Source organism: Sturnus vulgaris, chromosome 4 (genome assembly GCF_052056855.1).
Source record: "Sturnus vulgaris isolate bStuVul1 chromosome 4, bStuVul1.hap1, whole genome shotgun sequence".
NCBI lineage: Eukaryota > Metazoa > Chordata > Aves > Passeriformes > Sturnidae > Sturnus > Sturnus vulgaris.
Window position 1 is genome coordinate 49,683,212 of NC_142246.1, and position 17,032 is coordinate 49,700,243.

At 37.3% G+C, this 17,032-nt stretch overlaps 2 protein-coding genes across 3 annotated transcripts in view; both read left to right on the forward strand.

The window, feature by feature from the left end:
- Positions 1-2,872, forward strand: part of CENPE (centromere protein E) — a 36,450-nt gene extending 33,578 nt beyond the window's left edge. Inside the window, exons 42-44 of the mRNA XM_088164424.1 lie at positions 324-483; positions 899-1,161; positions 1,967-2,872. Of these exons, the coding sequence (XP_088020550.1) occupies positions 324-483; positions 899-1,161; positions 1,967-2,064 (521 nt within the window). The 3' untranslated portion in view covers positions 2,065-2,872. The remainder of the gene's footprint in view (positions 1-323; positions 484-898; positions 1,162-1,966) is intronic.
- A 1,813-nt stretch (positions 2,873-4,685) lies between these two features.
- On the forward strand, positions 4,686-15,669 carry BDH2 (3-hydroxybutyrate dehydrogenase 2). Of its 2 annotated transcripts, none has more exons than XM_088163928.1 (10): positions 4,686-4,817; positions 6,196-6,276; positions 7,721-7,799; positions 9,707-9,803; positions 10,305-10,413; positions 11,583-11,643; positions 12,297-12,422; positions 12,943-13,001; positions 13,715-13,807; positions 15,007-15,669. In XM_088163928.1, exons 2-10 carry the CDS (start codon positions 6,205-6,207, stop codon positions 15,058-15,060), a joined length of 750 nt encoding a protein of 249 aa, XP_088020054.1. In that variant the 5' UTR covers positions 4,686-4,817; positions 6,196-6,204; the 3' UTR covers positions 15,061-15,669. The 2 variants fall into 2 exon arrangements, with proteins under 2 accessions (XP_088020054.1, XP_014730728.1); XM_014875242.2 differs by having other exon boundaries at positions 12,309-12,422.
- The last annotated feature ends 1,363 nt before the right edge of the window (positions 15,670-17,032 follow it).

The following is a 17,032-nucleotide window of genomic DNA, read 5'->3' on the forward strand; positions in this document are numbered from 1 at the left end:
TGGTGGTAACTCATGTTTCCACTTTTTCCTTGACATACAAATACCTAGTTCTAATCAAAGCTATGACATAACTGGAACAATAACTATTTTACCTCTAAATGGCCCAGTAAAGAATCGATCATGTTTCTTAATATCTCCCTGGCAGTGTGGATACTGAGAGGTGTGTTTTGTGTAGAAAAAAGAGTAACTGTTGTAATGGCACTTGTAACCCAGTGAGGTTTCACATATAAGATCACAAGAAAGAATAATCTTAAAAATGTATTGGCTTGGTTTTAAGCACTCTTCAAATAATGCACACACGTATATATAAATCTGTTTTCTAGTGCTGAAAGAAGCAGATCCTCAGCAATCCCAAATACCCCTTACTTGTGGTGGTGGCAGTGGTATTGTACAGAGCACACAGATACTTGTTCTAAAATCTGAACAAGCTAAGCTACAGAAAGAGATCTTCCAGCTGAAGAAACAGAATGACCTTCTACTGAGGTAAGTGGACAGCTGACTAGCAACATGTCAATCATTTGTTTGACATAATCAGTATATATGTACATCATTAGTGTTTCTGTCTGGGAGACCATGGAAGTGAGTAACCATTAATTTTAGATTTCACATCATAAACTTTTAATTAAAACTAGTTTTATGGCTCATAAAGGCCTTTTTATTTTAAATTTCTTGCTTTCTTCAGAATCTTGTAAATGCTGGAAGATACACTTGAATTTTGTGTTGGAAGGAATTTCAGCTTAAAAAAAATCCTCTGAAACCAAGATACACAGCTATTGTACTTCTGTGTCTGTGATATGTCATCTGAAAACACAGGAACTGTCTGTTCTTCAGGAATTTTTCCTTAAAGAAACTGCTTTAAACTTTTCTTAATTGAATGCTGGGGTTCTTTTCATTGCAGTGATGAACTTCAACTGAAAGAGGAACTCAGGAAATGGAAAGAAAAGGCACTAAAATGGAGAGAACGACCCTCAAAAGAAACTACTCGAGAGACAATACCAAAGTCTCCTAGGAAGGCAGTGTCATATTTCTTTAAAGAGCAAATGCCTTCACCCTCCAAGGAAACTGCTTCTCAAGAAATAGTGACTCAGGACCTACCAAAGCCTCTGCCTCTGACTCGTCCAACAAATTTCTTTGATAATTCCAACTTGGGTGTGCTGACAGGTACGTAGCACAGTGGTAGTGTCCTATAAGATTTGAAGATGCAAAATATAAGGGATCGCCTGAAACTTGCATAATAACAATTTTCCTGAACGGTTTGTCATCTGACTGTTGAAAAGCTGACCATCTGAGCTATGAAGCTTCTGTATGCTCTACAGAATCAAAATACCAAAATGAATCCCTTACTTGCTGAAGAATATACAAACTTTTTTTTTCCTTTTCTGCAGTGGAAGTGTTGATGAGTGACTTTTAAAAGTGAATCAGGAAAATATTATTACATAGCTGGTGCTCTAAAATATTTTGCTTTTTAACTTTACATTGGTTAAGCACAGTTTTCTGGTAAAACTATATAAAGTTAACTCCTGGTTAACTTTTATCTGAAGTTTTTCAAGATGGTACACTTTAGTCTTTGATGTTGCATCTGCTACTCTGCCAGGCTCCAGCTGCAATAGTAGCTTTTTGATGATAACTTCTGTTCCTCAGCCTCACTTCAGATTTCTTATATCTGACCTGCTGACTTTTAGTGACTTGTGCCCTCATGCTTCTCACAGGTTTCAGAGGGCCCCAGCAGACATGTTGAAGAGTAGCCAGTTTTTAAGGTATTAGTAGCAGACTTCCAGAAAGAACATTACTCATTGCTGGCTTTGTGGTGGCCAGCTTGGTAATAGCACAGCTTTCCTCATAACACAAAGCTCCTCAGAGGGAAGCTTTCATAGCTGATGTACAAAACACCAATCAAGATTAAATCACAGTACTCCTACTGCTTGTCTAACTGAGAAAGGCTTTAATGTTCTTGTCTTCTGTACAGATACACGACCTGAAGGCACAGAGTCCACAGAAGAGCATCTTAAGCACTTGTTTGGGACTTCAAACAAAGATAAAGCTCCTGATTGTAGCACCCAGTAAAGATGCTCTGTCATAAGCTGCCCTTAGAGTAGCTACAGCTAGGATCTGCATATAGAAAAGAAAATTGCTTGAGGTCAAAAACCATCAGCCTCTTCCATCTTTGCTGTCTTGGAGTTTCTATTTCTCACAACTGGGAAAGCTGGAATAGGAGGACAAAAATGGAAAACCAGATGTTGCCCCACAACCTGCTCATCTGCTGATGTTCTACTTTGGTGTTTTGATGTTTTTTGACGGCAAAGAGAAGCTAATGTATTGAAGAAAAAAAATGGAAAAAAGAAGGGATCAAAAACTAATCTACTGTGAAACTTCTCAGTCTGAAACTTTTCATTCTGTCATTCCTAAAACAGCCCTTTTCTGGGGTGTTGATATTTATATCTTCAGAGTGCTGTTTACTTGACAAGAAATATTCTTTTGTTTCTTAGCATGTAGTTTTTATACCATGCTTTCTTTAAGCCAACAGAAACTGCATTTTCACCACAATCTTGACCTCTTTGGACACTGCAACTGAAGTTACTGATCTTCTGTTTGTAGAGTACACAATCAAGGGTTCCTCTTAAACTCCATAAAAGTTTCTGCAGCTCAGCCAATTATGGTACTGTGAGTAACTTTGAATTTTGCATCATTTTTCAATATACCTGTCTGAAGTTGTGTATTGGGTTTTTTTTAATAGTAAGCAATGGACAACACTTCTGCTTCCCTAGTGAAGGGAAAACAAGCCAGATCACTGGGTCAAGACGAGCTCTTTTATTAAACCACTTATCTGTATTGTGAGACCTACATTTTGTATCTTTTATATAAGAAATTTTCACTTAACAATAAAATTTAATGTGTTAAATATGTAAAAATGGCTTTGCTGTTCACTTGTGCTGTGATCCAAGGATGCTGATTACAACATTGTCTGTTACCAAATCACTATCTTTTATACTGATTTCATCACTTCCATCATAATTATCCTTCTTGTCTCCGTCTTCTATAACCTTTTGCACCAATTACTTGTGCAGAAGTTTACTGTTGTTAGAGTTCTATTAAATTCTTCGAGTCTGTCAGAAAATGGTTGAAGTCTAAAACACAGATCCTCCTCCCTTTCTTCCCCTCCATGCCTTCCACTGCCAACTAAACAGGAATTGGGCAGTCAGAACCTGAGATCAACTCCGTTAAGGATGAAATCACCATCACGAGATGAGAAAGTCATACCTAAGAAAGATACCTGCACCAAAAGCATCATCCTTATTTTATAGGAATAAATCTCTCAGTGATGCGAGGTCCTGTTTGGGTCACCCAAACTGACAAGCAAATGGTTACACTGACATGTTCCTGAGCATTGAGCAGCTACTGGAATTGGGGGAGTCACACAAGGATTATTTACCAGATGGAGGTACTTCTTTAATAAAGAACCAACCTCTATTTATTTTGAATGGCTGAAAACTGCCAACTACTGTACCTACTAAGAAGTTGCAAGGATTTATCTCAATCTCTGGCCTTGAATGCCTTTTGGGAACCTTTTAAAGGCATGACAAGCCAAAAATATATAGATCCTAAATACCATTACAGAGATGGGCACTGCAATGTCTTCTTTCTGACCACAGCCACAGGTATTTATTTTCTGACAGGAATAAATGCAAAGTGCTGGTGTGTTTGTGGTGGTTTGGTTTTGGGTTTTTTTTTTTTTTAGGTTGGTTGGAATTTTTCTGGATTTGTTTTAGGTTGTTTTTTGTTTGGTTTGGTTTGTTACTTTTTTTGTTTCCCGCTATGATATTTCCTTTGGCTTCCAGCATTTTGATGTTCTAAATGAATTTGACTTTTTTTCTTCCAGAATCAGGAAAGGTTGTGTATATATAGACCTACCTCTTCCATATACTATTTCCAGTGGGGTTTTTTTGTTAATTATTACTTGCTTGGAACAACGAGATTTGATGATTTTTCTGGTGATTGAACTAAAAAAAGCAAAAATTTAGTGCAACAGGTTTGTGGCTCAATTCAAGTGGCAAAAGCTTAGGGGGGCAGAAGGATAAATGCTTTTAGCAAATTAAGTCATTAAAGATTTTGTTTACCAGAGAAGCTGATCTAGAAAGCCTTAAAAGCTATCATAGTTTTAGCAGAAAGACAAGATAAACTGAACTTTTGTGTATGTGTGTCCCAGTTTATCCACAGAAGTGGCTTTGCTGAGAACAAACTAATGACGTTTAGGCAGGACACCAAATTCTTTAAAACTACTATCAAGTAGCTTTAAGTCTGCTGTGAGCTTATAGCTAAATTAGTTTTGTCCTAGAATTTTTCAGTTTAATGATATTAATTCTGCTTTAACACATGCAAGTTAAACCACTAGAAACAAAAGATACGCTGGTAAATCACCAGTTTAACTACAACAACAAAATCACGTAAGTTTTGTCCTGGTTTGGAATTTGACAGTTTATATTGCAATAAGACATTGCTTGGGAAAACATGTTTGTGGCCTTTTGGTGGGAATTCTACTGACCTCTTGAATTCCCATTGTAAGAAAGTCAGCTAACACTGGTGATACTTGTGTGTCCTTTCCTGTGCAGGAGAAAAATTGCACTTTTTTAGAATCCTGAGTTTCACTAGATGGCAGCATCTCAGTGTTTCAACAGGAAATTACGTTGGTGTAGAGAAACTTAGCAGAAACTTGGCAGTTGGACTACAAATCCCAACAAGCAGAGTAAAAAAAAAAAATCTCTAGAACTTCCTTTTTTTCAAGAGTCAGCAAATATAACAAAGCTGTTTGAGATCTCTTGGTAAGTGACTATATTAACATTTATTTGCAAATGCTTCATAGAATTGGTGTGGCAAATGTTCATAAAACTTGGTTGTTAGATTGAAAACTGTATTTATAATGCATTTTGCTTCCCACGTGTTAAGGTGATTTGGGGAAGTACTTGAACTGATCCAGCTGGGTTTTGGAAATAATTTCTCCATTACGTTGCTTCAGAAGTCTTAATTTGCTGAGTCTGTAACCTTCAGGAAAACAGCTTTGCTGCAACTTTTGTCAGGAAAAGCATGTAACAAAACAGAATTTCTGATCAAAATAAGAGAAATGAGTAATTTATTCAAAAAGTAGGACACTACATTTGACTCAGTAATCTGAGTCACAGCATGGATTTGAACATCTCTAGACGACAGCATTGGCTGCTAACATAGGGAAAATTATGGTACCTTTGTCCTAATTTCCCAGTGAAGTACTTGGTGTGTTGGATTTATGTATATATTTAAAGACTGTGTTCTTATGATGCCTTTCCACATTGGTATCTACATAGACAAAGTTTCTCAGAGGATTATGAAAATGCAGGAGTTTTGCTTATGGGGAACCCAATTAACAAATACCAGATACCACACTGTGACTGGAACACAGTGATCTCACTTTTTAGGAACTTCTTTGAGACTTGGCATTTGGTTTTACTTGTTTGTCTGCATTTTTGCATGCTCTATTTGGTTAAACCTAACACAACACTTGAACAGGGCTGTATTTTGCCTTTTGGTTGCTCCATGCAGACTAAGGTAGCAGCTCCTAGAGGTTCCCTACTGCCCCAAGCATGGTCAGTGTTCCCTGAGAACAGGGAACAAGAGGCAAGACTGGCAGCTTCATTCCCCACACACCTTCCTGCTTCACTGGGGCTGGGAACCTGCTGTGCTGGAATATTCCTAAGACAACTGAGGGCAGATACCAAGGCTAGGGCATTGTGTGGAATGTATTGCAGTCCAGGACATTGAAAAGTTTGTAGAGAAACAGAAGACAGACCTGCATTCCAAGAATACCATGAACAGTGAAAACACTAGATTACAAACTATTGTACTGCTCTTTCATCCTGGGTTTTTTTCCCCCATTTAAGAAAAAATAAAATCTAATTTCTCTTATAATGAAGCTTAACTTCTGAACTCAAATGCCTTTTGACCTCTTGAGGTCCTTTATAACTAGAAAAAAAAAAAGGTGGGGGGCAGCCCTACCTCTCAGAGCCCTGGATAACTGAGGGTCACATGGCAGCCAAACAGGACAACTGTGATGGCAAAGGTACACCCTGGATCATGTGTAGTTTTGGGAATGTATTTGCATCTGATTCCTGGGGGTGGTGTTGGCTTATCTTTTTTACATTTCTGTGCCATCCCGTACCTGCACAGGTCAGCACCATGGGGCGGCTGGATGGGAAGATCATCCTCTTGTCTGCGGCAGCACAGGGCATTGGCCGAGCAGCTGCTATTGTAAGTTGGAAAATGTTTGTTCTGCTGTGCCTGTGCAAGGTCTCTCATTTTACCTTGTCCAATGACACCTGCACCAAACCAATTCTTGAATTAATAGACCATAGATGAGGCCAGAACTACACAGTGAAAAAATCGGGGAATAATACAGCCATTATGCTGTATCATGCAGGCTTTGTGCTGTTTCAGTTTATGAAAATCTTCAACTCTGAGTGGAGATGTTAGATAAGGATGATAAGAGCAAGATTTGAGGACAGCTGCAACTGCTTTTCTAACAATATATGGTAGTCTCTGTACCTGTTATCCAATATCTCTGTTGCTTTGTTCTGGGAGAAAACAAAGATGACAGGGAATATTTCCTGATCTAAGGCTGGATACTGTGAGGATCCCCTACAGTAAAGCCAAGGTATTTTACCTATATTCATGATCAACATAACCAAATTCACATGATACTAGCACACTGTTCACAATGAGCACCTGTAAGAAACCCTTTACAAATTTTGTTTGATTACTGTTAAACAGAATTCAAGGTACGTATTAACTTTCTAGTTAGCTTGTAACTCCTTTTGACCAATTCTTCTGCTACTTCCCTTTTCCATGGCAAATAAAAACCACAGATTTCTTGTTATCTCTGTAATGTAATCAACAACTCAGGAAAAAGCTCATGTACCATTTTTGCCAGACTGGTTAGTTTCTCATGCATGTGGTTGAGAACACAGAAGACTGCTGATCTTGGTTCTTACATAATCACACAATCCAAGGAGCAGGCAATCTTCCTGATGATTTCACTTTGTACCCAACAAGCCATGGAAGACTGGTGTGTTTAATGTCACTATCCTCTTAAGCTGCACTTGGAACACTTACTTTGAAGATTAGGAGCTATAGTCCAACGTGTAAGAATACTTTTGGCAGACTTTACTTTGTTAGCTGTTGATTTATCAGCAATCACAATAAAAAGACAGAGGCTTTAGAGGAGACTATCAAGAATGAAGCAATGTCTCTGGTTAAATATCAAGTCATGCTGCTTTTAATACTGTTCCATTCCAATGATTTGGATACAAAGGATTTTATTTTGAATAAAATCAAAATTAAAAAATCCTGGTTTATTACTTCTGCCTTTACTTGTCATATTTCTCATAACTTCATTTAAATCTAACAATACAGACAATTCAGCCCTATTGCTTACTAGTGCAGCTAATAAGGGCAATAATAATATCCATTATCTTAGTCTGATTACTGTTCTTATGCTGTATTTATGGATCCCTTCCTTTAGGGAAAATACCTTAAATCTGTCTTATAACACAAAGTTGCATAGTTGTGTGCCCTGATATGCCCAGAATGAAAACTGAGAGATCAGCTGCTGAAAAACACCTGAAAAGAAAACAGATTTTATTTCTGGTACAATCTGGAATATCTAAATATAAACTGCTTCTCTTATATTCTCCAGGCTTTTGCTAAAGAAGGAGCCCAAGTCATTGCTACAGACATCAATGAGTCTAAACTGCAAGAACTGGGGAAATATCCAGGTAAATGCCCTACAGCAGGCATTAGTTCAGCTCTTACAAGTTTTGTGTAGGCTGTCTGAGATACATTTTGAGGATAAGACAGCTTGAAAAAGACAGAAAAAAAGGAAAATATCCAGACAAATTCTTTCAATGTTTGCATTGCTTTATTCTGTGATGTGAAATACCAGAGGTTTAGCATGTAAAATATTGCAACATTAGCATATCAGAGTAATATTCCAGACAAGTGGAATGACTGAGTTTCTTGTGTCACAAAAGAAGTTGATATTTGTTTGCTAGAATAGCACCCTAAAGTTACCTTTTAGCATCACTAGGCTAATTATCAAGTGCATCACTCTGGAAGGCATGGAATGCTTTTCTCTGATCAAGAGAATATACAAAAAGGTAGACCCAGTGTTTTGCATTTCTATGGTCTATACTTGGCTTATCTTTTTAATGCATTCCTTACTGTCTTGTAGAATCTGCATATCTTCAGAAACTTAATTCTAGCAACACTAGATACACCTATTCAGTTTGTACAAATGTTCAGGAATATTGTTTTTCTACTGACACCACAGAAACATGCTTCAAGGAGCAGGTTTTGCACAGATGTGTTTCTAATCACAGGTGACACAAGCGGGACATTACATTAAAAAGTATTTTTCCAATATTGAAATAAAAAATAAGACTTCGATATAGTTAACAGCTGAAAATGCTTCTAACTTGATTTGAGAGAAAAAAGTGGATTTAATGAGTTCCTACTAAAGGCTGACAGTAAAATACACAAAACCACAGCTGGCACAGCTTTTAGTGTGAATATCAGTCTGCCACCTGGAGTTCACCACAGGCTTTGTAATTGTTTGGGAACTTAAGGACTTTTCAGATTCCTTCTGAGAGTGTTTTGGGAAAGTGTTACATTTTTTCCCTCTGCTAGTATGCTCACAAGAAAAGAAACAATTTCCCGTATACTCAGAGGCATTTATATCCTTTAGACATATGAGTAGTCAATCTATAATTCATCAAGACTTGGCACGTTGAGGTCTTTGAATTTTATCCAGGAGAGGTAATTCCAATGTGATGTTAATCACCAGCCTGTAGGCTGGTCGAATACACAAATCTCTTAAAAAGTGTCTCTAGAATTTAACTTAAGGCATAGAAAGCCTATTCAGCCTATTCAAGCTTGTCGGGTTTCAAAAAAACCCAGGTTTTTATCCATTTCAAATCAAATTCCCCTTGAAGTTAGACAACATTCAGATGCTTTACAGAGAGCTTTACAGTATTTCATGGAATTGTATCTGCTGGGTGAGACTTCTGGAGGCCATGTAGTTCCATCTAGTGCTCAAAGTGGCACTGGTTAGAGCAAGTTGCTCAGGGCTGTGTTTAATCAAGTTCTGAACATCTCTGAGGATGGAATTTTCTCAATAATCTCTGAAGGGCCCTGTTCCAGTGTGACTGCCTTCGTGATTTTAAGAATTTATGCAAAAGCATTTTTCCTTATTAATTAATTTATATAAAGCTCATTTATAATATCATAAACTACATATGAGAATGTGGCATGAAATGGCACTGTAAGACACATGTAACTAGTTCTAAGTGTTATTCTATGATAATGAGCATGAAAGTTTATTACTATATAGGTTCTCTAATTCTTCTGTGTGAGAGTATAGTGAAATTCAAATTTATTTGGAATGTTTTGATGGTAAATTAAGCTAGCTCATCTGCTTGTGTCATGCTGCATAACAATTAAAACAGTTGATCATTTTAATTCTCTCCTGAAATTTTAAATAGCATAATATGCTGTCCCAGATTAACTGCTGCACTAACTTAATCATTGAGTGAATTGAATTATAAGTGCTACCCTCAGCACATCAGAAAAATAATCATCTGATCCTTGGTAAAATATATTGAAACAAATGCCATGTTTTTTCTAGGCATTCACATACGAGTTCTGGATGTCACCAAAAAGGAGCAAATAGAAAATCTGGCCAAGGAGATTGAAAAGATTGACGTCCTCTGTAACATTGCAGGGTAACCGGATTCTCTTTGCTATTTTTCCAGTTTTTCCTGTTCTCCAGAACCACTTTCTATTACTTCAATGCATTTTATTTGTTATGTTTTAATGGATTTTTTTACCCTTAATACTAACTTTCATGTGTTTTCATCAAAACAGAACTTTTTGTGCACAGCTACATAAGCCAGGCCAAGATAGAGCAGCTCTGGAACTTATGTTTTCCCTACTCTATGTGTACCCTGTACCGATGGCTTTGACCCTCCTAGCACAACAGTGAACAAAGCTGACAGTCTGCTAGTGCTCTACTTTTTTTAAAATGTCTTCTATTGTCAATCATTTTGTTGTACATACTGAGTCTGTTTTGTTTCTTTGATACTTGTCAGAAGAAATACAGTGCTTTCATTCTTCAAAAGAGCTCTTATCCTCTCATTTTCAAGCTTAGAAAAAAAACAGAAGTGGAAAAAAGGCCATAGAAATGTAAACCACAGACAGTAATCCACTTCATGCACTTATTCTAGGTTTGTTCATCACGGAACCATTCTGGAGTGTGAGGAGCAGGACTGGGACTTCACGATGAACCTCAATGTTCCCAGCATGTATCTCATGATCAAGACGTTTCTTCCAAAGGCAAGGCTTGGCTGCCCTTGACTTTCAGTCTCTGCTGCTTTGTTTGAAGTGTGAGAGATCAGAGTTGTTGCCACTGTGACAATATACAAAATACAAGCACGCAGCTTTGGATAGGGGAGCCCTTAGATTACAGTGATTGTACTGTAAAACATTCTCTGCATTGCATAATATTTCAAGTAGGCAATTTATCTGAAGGATATGGTAGAGAATATTTATTTGGGGAGTTGGCATATGTAAACTAGATAAAATACTCCAGACTTTATGCAGGGCAGTGAGGGAGCCATTGCAATACAGTGCTAATGTGTTACACTACAGCACACAGCTGCACAATACAACTCCTTCAAAATATTTATAAATAATGTATATTAACATGAATTTTATACAGCTCTGGAGACTATCTTGTGAAGAAATTCAGGGATGCTGATGCTAACATGCTGATTAGAGAACAACAATTCAATGAATGTAGCAGCTCGAAGATGTTTCTTGGTTTTACATGATCACTAGGTTTGGGTCTACAAAAACTTGCGGACTTAATAAAGTGTTCACATTCCCGTAAATGCAAGGGCCAGATTTAAAAGCTGTGACCATAACTGGATGACAACTACTCTTTTCAGTTTTGTTCCAGTTCTTTTTGCTTGGTTGGTTTGGTTTTCAGTTTGTTTGGGGGTGGGTTTTTTCTTAGCTGAACTTAATTTTCAAAGTTTGGGGGTTTTTTAACAACTTCAGGCATATCAAGTTTTAGGATGCCTAACTTAAAGAAAATTAGCTACAATTCATAGATGCTAGAGTGTTATGCTTTAGTCTTCTCCAAAACGAGAAAAGTTTGAGTGGGATCAGTGAGTTGCTGCATTGGTAGATGGTATCAGCAGATGTCTGTGTGGTGTAACTTATTGTCATGACAAGAAGGCAATGACTGAGAGGTGGTGACCTAGCAAAAAAGTCCTTTCCTGGCATAGTTTTCAATCCTGACATGGCTCTGGGAACTGTGTGAGAATTTCAGACTCTGCTTTACTGCTTCAGTCAATGGCATCTGCCCATGCCAATTAAGCTTTGTTACCCTGTGTATTAAGTGCGTGTAGGGCTGTTCTGTGAGTTGCTGTGGGCTATTTTGCTGAACCTGCAGATGAAAAAATAGTTTGCACTTGAGTGACATAAGTACTCTTTCGCAGATGCTTAAACAGAAATCTGGAAATATTATAAATATGTCTTCTGTGGCATCCAGCATCAAAGGTCAGTAGGTTGCTAGAGTTCCTTATATAACTCTTTAAGGTGATGGATATGCAGTATAAATATTATGCAGCTTTGAACTTAGAGGATATTCTAAATTCAAAGCTATTTCTAAATCCTCTAGAGGGATTGGGGGGAAAAAAGTGAACACATTCAACTCTAACTTAAATTCAAGGACACAGATGGAACATTGTAGAAACTCCAAGATCCTGAGCTTTTTCAATGTTTTATAGCATACTTTTTACCAGTATTTATTAACTAAAAAGAAATTACTTCCAGTGATATCTCGGTACATATGTTCTTCAGAGATACAATGAATCAATGACAATAACATAAGTGCTGTTAACTATGCTTTCAAAAGAAGCCTGACCATGATTAACAGATGGATTTCTGCTGTTCCTAAATCTTTGCTGCTTGTTACATTTTCTCGACCAGTCCCCAGACTTACACTATTGAAAGATTGTGTGCTTTCCTCTGGTGCATACCTGTATAGAATTCTGACAGTTGGCATTTTAGCTAGCCTGCCCTTATGGAGAGGCTACAGCTGCTATAGGAAATGCTGGAGTCCAGAAGCAGGTGCATATTGAACAATCCTGGCTCTTTATTTTTTTCTTTTTTTTCCTTTTTAACTATGTTTCTGTCCTGCCTTAACATAGCCCTTCTGTTAGGAGTTGTGAACAGGTGTGCCTACAGTACTTCAAAGGCAGCAGTTATTGGGCTAACAAAGGCTGTGGCTGCTGATTTCATTGAACAAGGCATCCGATGCAACTGCATATGTCCTGGTAAGTGTTCTTACATTATTCTGTGAACTAGGAGCAGATGCCAGAAGGCCAGATTGAGTTTGGCTTTTTTAACAAAGCATAGACCTGCCAGTGGCAGCTGAAGTTACCAGCAGTCTACAAGAACAGAGCGTGCTTGAAATGCTTAATATAGGAAAGTTGTTATTCTGTGGTTAAGCTAGATGTTTAGATGATTAATCTGGTATCTGCACTTTATACATACATTACACAGTATTTGAATGGTTGTTTTCAAAGATGCAGTCTAGGAAGTTAGAAGTAGGCAAGAGCTAGGTAACAGCCTGACCATTGTTTAACCATCTGGAATGTATTGAATCTAACTCTCAAAACTCTTGCCTTCTACTAAAATTTAAAACTGTGCTTTATTGGTAGCTTTGCAGTCTTTCTCCTGAATTAAATTACAAAGTTACACATAGGTGTTAAGACATACAAATAGAACAAATAAACTTTTGTTGTGATTGCTGATGCAGTTGATTTTTAACACTGAATTTAATATTTTGCTTAGGAACTGTGGACACACCATCTTTACAGGAAAGAATCCAAGCCCGACCTAACCCAGAACAGGTGAGAAAGCAGTTATTAGCTTGGTCACATGTGTAGATATGCTTAACTCTCTTTAAGAAAAGAATATATAGCTGTACTTCTACTCATATTCAAGAATGACCTCAATTTCAGAGTACTGTGGATAACTTAACATTGCTGTCTCATTTGAAATTGTGGTCAGCTTGAACTTGAGAGAGAAGACTTAAGGACTGACCAGAAGTGAAGCCTCAGAAGGATAATATTGCTTAGTGAATGCAGACGGTCTTTCATCCATGGAAGCAACTCTAGGTGTTGGTTACAGTACCCAGTGCAAAAGCAGAGGACATTTTCTATTGCAGCACGTGTCAGCCACGAGGTAGTGCAAAAACAATACAGACAGGGCACTCTGGCCTATGCATTTCAGTGTCATTTGGGATGCCTAACTATCCTTATTAGATAATGACAAGTTCTCATTTGAAGGACATGGGAATATCTACCACCAAAGGAAAAAGGATTTTATGTTGGCTTTATTCTGGAACCAGAGATTTAGGTGCTTTGTAAAAGTCTCCTAATTTTTTTCAACCTGAAATTCACATCCCTGTTGATTTTATGTTTTCCCAGCTTTAACTCCCTACTTAGTGCACAAAGCGAAGTTATGACTAGAGGCCTGTTCCCAATATTGCTTTAACCTATGTCAATAGGTTAAAATAATTGCTTTTTTATTTTTGATACACCAAATTCTCTTGTATATCCAGGCATTGAAAGATTTTCTAGCCAGACAGAAGACTGGCAGAATGGCTATTGCTGAAGAAGTGGCCCATCTCTTTGTGTACTTGGCCTCTGATGAAGTAAGTATTTTAATAAAATACAATGTCCTGTCACAGAATCCCATGCTACTTTGCTGCTTCACAGTAGAGAGGGTATTTGTTTTGGAACAATTTATGTTCTCTTTGAGCTGTATTATTACAAAAACAAAAACCAAACTATGTTCTTTTTCTGAATTCATCCTGCAATACAAAAGATATTCTGAGTGCTGACAGTGATTGCAAGGCATTATGTATTTGGTGCCATAGCCTGGTGGTTTCATGTCACTTGAGCAAAATGACTGACCCCAGATCATCCTGAATGAAGAGTAAATGAGAAATGAGCTTGTCAGCTTTACCAAGCTTGCACCATGGCTAGATCATGTTTTAAGGAGGTAAATTAGTAGAGGTGCTGGAGATTTTAGCTAATGCTCAGGGTGAATCTGCCATTCCAGCATAAGGAAAACAACACACCCACTGTGGTTGTTGCACATCAGACTCTTGATGACCACTGCAAAAACCACCACCACTAATGAGGACATACCAATGTTATTTCTGCTGCTATAAATTTACTGAGACTAAAATCTGGACTGGATTTGTCTGAATGTGTCCAGCAGTCCTAATGTGCATTTTAAAATACTTCAATGGATTTAGTTCAGTATTAATGTTGCTATCTATCAGTAGTCTGTTTCTCAATTACATCTTGGTTTTAGTATTTCCATAATGCTAAGAATTTTTTCACAGGGTTTCCCATCATGTGTAAACAGAATTCAATTTTTTCACTATATTCAGCATGTTTCAGCATTGATATAGGAAAGAATGACAACAGCTCAGTTGCTTACCCCACTATCTGTATAATCTAATAGTTAGGTCCCATTATAATTATTGGCTGACCTGGTCAGCTTCTGCTCATCTGGATAGACCTAATAACATCATAGTGTGAGGTATTCCTGCAGGTAAGATATCTGAAGTCTAGCTTTTGTAAGTTTGTACTCTCAGGATGCATTCTCATCTTAATGCCTCTAACAATACTTCTGCCACACTTCCTTGAATTAAGTAAAAGGCTTTAATTTCTACGTTTGTTTCTATTTAGATCTTATATTACTTACTCAGCTATTTTTGTAAAACATAAAAAAGGTACACAAAAAGAAAGCATATTTTTTAATTTAAAGAAAAAGTATTTCCCTGAAATTAATAGCCATGAAAAATTACTTTAAATCATTGTTTATTTTATGTAATTTCAGTCTGCCTGTGTGACTGGTAATGAACTAATCATCGATGGAGGATGGAGCTTGTGATTGACTCTACCTGCAAATGGAAATTCATACTATGATGGTGTCCTGGGGTACAATGCAAAAATGTGTATTCTATCACCATCTGTTAAAATGTGGGAGGGGTGGTGATCCTTATCTTTGTGGGAGATATCCTCTGCTGATGTGCCATCTGATAAGATCGGGGGAGTTATCTATTCACAACCCATCCTTCCTCCAGAAGATATATTCCGTTAATGGGCCATTCAGTCCTATTGTGTGACTGATAAGATTACATCATCCCATTGGGAGATGCCCCAGCCAGGGGCAGGAGCCAAGCCTTTCCTACCTAGATAAAAAACTGGGGTTTGGGACCCGAGGGCAGACCTTTCTACTGGATCCCAGAGGAAAGTCGGACCTTTTCCACATCATGGCTGGATCTTCGGAGGAAAACTGCATCTTCTACAGGAGCACTGCTTCAACTGAACCACATCCGTCATCCAGGAGGACTGCAGCCACCATTTATACGGACTGCTACCAACACCCTGACTGACAGGGTGTCAGGTTGTATTTCTGACTGTGTTGGTGGTTGTTTCTTTTATATTATTGCATGCATTTTATTTTTTCTCTTTTCTCCTATTAAATTGTATTACTGACTTGGAGTCTTGCACTGGTTTTACTTTCAAACCAACGCAGATGGGCAAAAAATAAGGATGGTGTTTCTTGCAAAGATTGAGATCATGCATGTGATGTCTTTCCAAACAAATTTGCTGCTATCTCTCTCTAGATTGATCTTACTGATTAGCTTTTCCTTAAATAGAGAAACACTGGAGTAAAACATACTTCATGTGGCTTCAACTTACGGCAACTCCAAAAGCATGAAAGAACAGCAGTTTAATGTTTAAGATTTCAAGAGGCCAAAAATTTAATTTAAGTTAGAAAATCTGAGTTGTATTTTAAGCAAAATCTGAATGAAAGGAATTAACTATTATCTTTATTCTCATATTACAAGGTATTTGGAAATTAAATACTCACAATTAGATTTTCATGTACAGGAACCACTATGTAAGGGCAGTATTCCAGCAGGTATAGATGGGGGTGATGTGTGAGAGTATTCTTAAATACATGGTTGGATCTTCATGAATATGCTTCACTTGTAGCACAAAAGCAAAAGGAGTGGATTTTACCACTCTAGATGGAGCCAATATACTCCTCTCCAAAACGACATACTAATACTGGACAAATTCTATAAAATCTGTTGCTAGGTGCTACACTTTGGTGCTCTATGCTTTATTCTCAAGTACCAATACAGTTCACACTAAAGCACAAGGCAGAATTTCTCTGCAAAGGACTGTTTCTACATGAGTATGTGCTAATGTTTTTATTGTGATAGCACATGGTAGGTTTGATTCATGAAATAGAAACCTATTATTGTCAAGTTTCATAACTCTGCGAAAAAACAAAGGTCCTGACCCAGAGATATAAGGCAATGAATAACTTGAATTCACAATGTTTTGCTGACATGCTGCTTAAAACTTACATGAACTACATGTCTAACTGCCTATAAACATGGTCACCTTTAACATAGCTCCATTTATCTAATTCATAAATGAAACTCCATGTAATTTAATACATATGTGATGGAGGAATTAAGGACTAAATGCTACTGAATACTATTAATCAGTAATCAAAGCACAGAAAAAATGTACAATATTGTGTGTGTGTTTCTGTTACAACAACTGCCATGTTTATAAAATTATTGTTTAAGCTTTTCAGTATCAGCTGAAGCATTAACATAAATTATTTGATTTCAAAGATAATGAAACACATCCAGTTAAAATCTTGCCTCTTATTTTAAAATAATTGTATGTAAATATAAATTTTACAAAAGAGAAAAGTATTGTGGATAATGACTTCTTAGCCAATAGTTAAGTGGTTTAACATTTACCTTTAATCACGGTTGGAGCATTCTGACCTTGTGTAGTTTGTTTATGGGGTTTTAGAGAATCTCGTATTTCAA

Coding starts and splice junctions, on each gene's coding strand:
- BDH2 (XM_088163928.1), top strand. CDS start 6,205: ATGGGGCGGCTGGATGGGAAGATCATCCTCTTGTCTGCGGCAGCACAG. Junction 11,644..12,296: donor TGTGGCATCCAGCATCAAAG/GTCAGTAGGTTG, acceptor GCCTTAACATAG/CCCTTCTGTTAGGAGTTGTG. Junction 13,002..13,714: donor CCCGACCTAACCCAGAACAG/GTGAGAAAGCAG, acceptor TTGTATATCCAG/GCATTGAAAGATTTTCTAGC.